The sequence below is a fragment of the Cololabis saira genome, chromosome 23, assembly GCF_033807715.1.
Source record: "Cololabis saira isolate AMF1-May2022 chromosome 23, fColSai1.1, whole genome shotgun sequence".
NCBI classification, from domain to species: Eukaryota; Metazoa; Chordata; class Actinopteri; order Beloniformes; family Belonidae; genus Cololabis; species Cololabis saira.
In genome coordinates this window covers 5,460,608-5,465,894 of record NC_084609.1, presented here as the reverse complement: position 1 = coordinate 5,465,894, position 5,287 = coordinate 5,460,608, and the positions used below count along the sequence as shown (strand labels likewise).

The 5,287-nt window shown below is 42.8% G+C and overlaps 1 protein-coding gene across 1 annotated transcript; it reads right to left on the bottom strand.

The window, feature by feature from the left end:
* Positions 1–250: 250 nt before the first annotated feature.
* LOC133424099 (troponin I, slow skeletal muscle-like) lies at positions 251–3,737 on the bottom strand. Its single transcript, XM_061714521.1, has 8 exons — positions 3,634–3,737; positions 3,171–3,203; positions 3,021–3,065; positions 1,856–1,897; positions 1,590–1,721; positions 1,412–1,501; positions 616–798; positions 251–388 (listed from the first exon to the last, which is right to left on the bottom strand). Exons 3-8 carry the CDS (start codon positions 3,042–3,044, stop codon positions 287–289), a joined length of 573 nt encoding a protein of 190 aa, XP_061570505.1. The 5' UTR covers positions 3,045–3,065; positions 3,171–3,203; positions 3,634–3,737; the 3' UTR covers positions 251–286.
* Positions 3,738–5,287: the final 1,550 nt, after the last annotated feature.

Genomic DNA, 5,287 nt, shown 5'->3' with positions numbered 1-5,287 from the left:
AATAAAGATCACCACAACAAATAAAACATTAAAAGCAGAAACATCTGTTTACTTGTATTCACTTTTCTTTTTTTTGTTGTAAGCTAAAACAATAAAACACAATTTGTATTTAAAAAAAACAACAATAGGTTTCTGTTCATTCTTTAAATGCTTTAAGTCACTTCACTAAACACAGGCGTAAGCAAGCAAGCGGACCTCCACACGTGTCTCGCGTATCTCTGCGGAGATGTTGGTTTTTTTGGGGGGGTTTTTTGTCGCGGTGAGGGCGATCGTCGCTCGCGCCGTCTCACTGGCCTCCGCCGCCGGTGTCGAACATCTTCTTGCGGCCCTCCATGCCCGACATGGCCTCCACGTTCTTACGCCAGTCGCCCACTTCACTGGTGAGCACCTGGGAAGGAGAGGAGACACCGAAAAATCAGTTTTAGGGGCCGCGATCAATGATTTCTGAAGGGTTCCAGGACTCTCGTCAGTCCTCTGGTTCCACATCGGCCTCAGTTATGCTTTTTCCCCAACTGGGTTTGGGCCTATGTCCTTTCATAACCACTGTGATTAGCTCTCATGGAAAAAGCCCTTGATTGGCGCCATTGGGCCCATAGCTCTGCAGATGAGAGTCACCTTGTCCGTTTTGACGTCCTCCTTCTTCACAGACTTGAGGTTGGCTCTCAGGTCCATGGAGCCCTTGTGTTTGGATCCCAGGAGAGCCCTCATCATCTCGTCAGCCGACACCCTCACCTTCCTCAGGGCCGGCTTTTTGAACTTGCCTCCAAGGTCCTGTATTTTCAGTTTCAGCTCGTGGATCTGAAGCGATACGGCACAGTAACATGACGTTCTTTTACTTTTACTGCATACTTTCACTTTGGAAAGATGATTCCCCTCCAACTTTCAAGTTTTTTTTTGGATCAAATTTCAGTTTTTTTACCATTGGAAAAATTTACTTTGGAAAAATACAACCGTGGTCATATCTTTCAAGAATTTTGGTCTCCATTATTTTCAAGACTGGAGAATTTTTCCAAAGGGGGACCAATGAGTATCTTTATTTTCGAAAATGTGCCTTATATGTATGTATGTTTGTATGTATGTATGGATATATATATATATATATATATATATATATATAGTTTGATATCGCTGTTGCTGCCATTATTTTTTTATTTATTTATTTTTTTATATATATTTATTTAATTTTGTTCTCCCTTAATGTATGTTTTTTTTTTTTTTTTTTTCCCTAGGGCAATTATGGAGAGGGTAGGAATGTGGGTAGAATAGAAATCGTGAATGTTAAAATGTGAATTGTGAAAATTATTGTGAAATAATAAAAGAAAAAAAAAAAAGAAACATGACATTCAACCTTTTTAAAACACACACAATCTTGGACGTGTGTGTGTTTGTGATGCGTCTGAGTTGGACTCACATCTTTGTTGTGTTTGATCACTTTGTGTTCACAGTCGTACCGCTCCTCGTCCACAACGTTGATTTGATCATGAAGCTTTTTGCACAGAGCCTGAAATAGATTTTAGTTTTTAAGATTCACGTTGGAACACCCTTTCAGCTGTTAAAAACATGGCTCTCCGTCATTTACAACCCCTTACTTGCAGATCTCCTGGTGGCAATCCAGACATCTGCAACGGGGGCAGCTTGTCCCCGAGATAACGCACTTTCTCCTCCTCCCTGTCCTGCGTCTCCTTCTCCAAATCCTCGCAGGCCCTCTGGAGGAGGAGCATCTGCTCGGGGACGACAGAGTTTGCTCGTTAAAAGGCGCTCAACTGAAAATCTAAGGTATTTGTTATAAACAGTGTGCATTTCAAAGCAATAGGGGGGTGATGGAAGGAACTATTGTGGTTTAATGGGAACTCACTTTAAGGGAGAGCTTGCGAGAAGCCGAAATCTTCGACTTCGGCTGTGTGGAGGGGAAAAAATAAACGTGTCATTAGATGTATGAAACTCAATCAAAGAATAAGATTGCCTGCTACCGACTTGGAATGGTTGTATCCAGTAGCCTACTGGAGTTGAGGGGGGATGAGGGGGATGGCATCCCCCCTGAAATAAAAATGGCCAAAATCATCCCCCCTTTCCATCCCTTATGTCATTTCATCAATGAATGTGGTTTTACTGCTATTTCAACATTTAGAGTCATCACCAGAAAAATGACACAAAAAAAATAACTTATTTGACAATTTTCACCTGTTTCAAGTAAACTTTCACTTGAAATAAGTAGGAAAATCTGCCAGTGGGACAAGATTTATCTTCTCATTACAAGCAATAAAATCTTGTTCCACATGCAGATTTTTCTACTTATTTTAAGTGAAAATCTACTTGAAACAGGTGAAAATTGTTGTTTTTTTCCAGTGATGAGTCTTGTTTTAAGTGTAATGAGATTCTTTTACTAAAATGAGACATTTTAACTAGAAATAAGACAAATATTCTTGTTAAGATTTTGAGTTTTTGCAGTGATCCATGTTACTTATCCTGTGAAGGACAGAGTCATATTGATAAGTTCAGAAAAGTGTTTTTTATTGTTGTGTTTTGATGTATTTGATGTAAGCCCAGTGGATATTTAAAGCTTACAGAAGGCTGCATTTAACTGCTGCTATGTCATTCCTGCAGTATTTCTGCAGGTGTTTTGGTCAGTGCTATTATTTGTAATATATTATATTATTTGTAATCAGCACAAATTATCTGTCCCCATATGATAAAATCCACCATCCCCCCTGATGTTCTTTTACAACTCAAGTACCGGTTGTAACAGCTACAGTTATACAGAACTCCCCCCCAAAATGGTCCGTACAGTAAAACTGCGTTGAAGGTCCTATAAGGTTTCAACCTCAACAGCACTTACAGCAGCCCCCACGTGAAGAGATAACGCCGTATTATTAGGATACAGTCAAGCGGAAAGCTCTCAGGGATGCTGATAACAATTCTGCCGGATAAGCGGGGCCACATCTTTGCCGTGTCTGCGAGGACGGTGTGTCCCCGCTCCACCATGTGTGGAGGATTAACTCAGTGGAACATAGCTGGCTCACCTTATCCCCCCCTTTGGGATTCATGGCTGCGGGGCTGTGGGGCTCCTGAAACAGCAAACAAGTGACACAGATCACTCCACGGGCAATCGAAAGCTGGGTTCCCGGGGGAATAATCACATAAATCCGAGGAAAAAACGGGAATTCTCTTACCTCACTCCACCGGGAATTGTAAAGTCACAACACCTTGGACAAGGAAAGGAAAAAGGGTGAAAGAGATTATTTTATCGCTCAGTGAGATCTGACGATTGGAGACAGTTCTCTACATCCTCTGATGAGAGGATTAAAGCTATTTTTGGGGTAATATTAACATTGACATGTTTGGATCAACTGTCACATCTGGACGGACGAAACCAACAGAATGCAAGAAGATTTGGGAGATAAGCTCTTCCCAGAAAGTTGACAATACATAAAGTTCTAAATGACGAACAAAAACGTTGAACTCCAGTGAAACTTTGACCCATAACGGTTCATATCAGCAGTTATGTTGGATAATCTGAAACATTTCAGCAAAACAGATATCATACTGAAACAGTCACTCACCTTGACCTGGGCTGAAAAAGACCAGACGTTTAGAGGTGATAAACTCACTGAAACACAAGAGAAACAGTTTTACCTGTGAGCTGGTGTCTGACGGGGATGAAGGGAGTCGAAACAGCAGCTGCCGCAGACAATGGGCGGCTTTTTATGTGGGGTGGGCGGTGAGAGGACCCGCAAATATAACGTCTGGTCCCAAGAATGTGCTGGCAGGAGACCAGGCATGAAATATCACCTCCCCTGACACGGTGGCAACACCAGGAAAGAGTAATAATACATCACGAGCTTTACCTTAATGCTGTTGTCTAGTGATTGTCCTTTGGTGCATTAAACTCCAACCGACTCCCATTCATTTGGTCCTTTGTTAAAGTAAACCATGAGCTTTGTAAACTGGTTTTTTGGTAACTGAGGGTCGTCCCGGTTTAGTTGAACGTTAACGGTCCTGTCTACTACGTTAACGGTGTGTTAACCCCTGGAGGTTTTGGGTAAACGTTCAGAGCATCTAGAAACCGTTGGGTAAACGCGATCTCCAATGGATCCAGATGAGCAGGAGGGGATATGAGGTTCTGCTCTTCTGAGACGGTCCCTGATGTCTCCATACCCAGTGGGACCGGACAGTAGCCGAGTCGCACCACAACCCCCAACCTCTAACAGTTGGCGACTTGGGTCCAGTAGACTTGTAGTTCTCAAGACCGGTTTTGGTCTTCAAGACCACTTTTTGGTGGTCTGGGTCTTGTCACGGCCTCAACAGTCTTTGGTCTTGGTCTTTCGGTCTCTCCAGGTCTCGGCCTCGGATAACTGAGATGCCGTTGGACACCAAGGTAACAGAATCTGGTGATCAGCAGTTCTTACTCTTGTTAATGTACAGTTTTGTAAACTATTTGTATTTTGCTTTTGATTTCATGTTTTGGTGCATCTGCATGTGAAGGCCCTATTGTATCTGTAGGAATAGTTTTTTTTGTCGTTTTTATCTTTATTTTTCTGACGAAATGAGGGCCTTTTTGCCCTCCTAAACGTGCTAAACGCCAAAAGTCACAAATTTTGCACGCAAGCCAAGTCTGGCGAAAAATTTTATATTTAATGGTTTGCATTAAAGGGCGTGTCCTAATGGCTCAACAGCGCCCCCTAGAAAACTTTGTGCCTCAAGCCCCACAACACGGTTTGACGTATATGCACGAAAATCGGTACACACCTGTATCATGTCGCAACTTAAAGAAAAGTCTCTTGGCGCCATGGCCGAAACCGAACAGGAAGTCGGGCATTCTGAATTAATGGTGTAATTTTGCTACAATTTATGCCATTTCTTTGGCCGCTTCTTCGCCCGAACCGTAACGTGCACCCAGGTGTGTTATACATCAAAATGTGCGTCTGAATCCTGCGACGATGCGCATTACTTTTCTCAATCAAAAGCGTTACCGTGGCGACGATAGACGCCAAAAAGCACGCCCCCCCTTCATCTGAATGGACCAATCAGATAGTTCCTACTTTCTGCCATAACTTTTGAATGGTTTGACATAAAGAGTCATGGGTGGTGTCATCGGACTCGGTTTTGAGTCCTTGAACATAATTGGTGCGAATTAGCCCTGCCCCTTCATCTGATTGGTCGATATCTGATAGTTCCTACTTTCTGCCATAACTTTTGAATGGTTTGATATAGAGAGTCCTGGGTGGTGCAAGTCCTACAAGCGCTTCCACTGCAGCCTGAACGTGCACAAGGGTGCAAGGGCCCGTTC

What these genes read in the sequence shown, in the direction of transcription:
- LOC133424099 (XM_061714521.1), bottom strand. Translation starts at nt 3,044, where the DNA reads ATGAATCCCAAAGGGGGGGATAAG. An exon ending in ATCCCAAAGGGGGGGATAAG is followed by an intron (nt 1,898 to 3,020) that starts GTGAGCCAGCTA and finishes CCCTCCACACAG; the next exon opens with CCGAAGTCGAAGATTTCGGC. An exon ending in TGCCACCAGGAGATCTGCAA is followed by an intron (nt 1,502 to 1,589) that starts GTAAGGGGTTGT and finishes AATCTATTTCAG; the next exon opens with GCTCTGTGCAAAAAGCTTCA.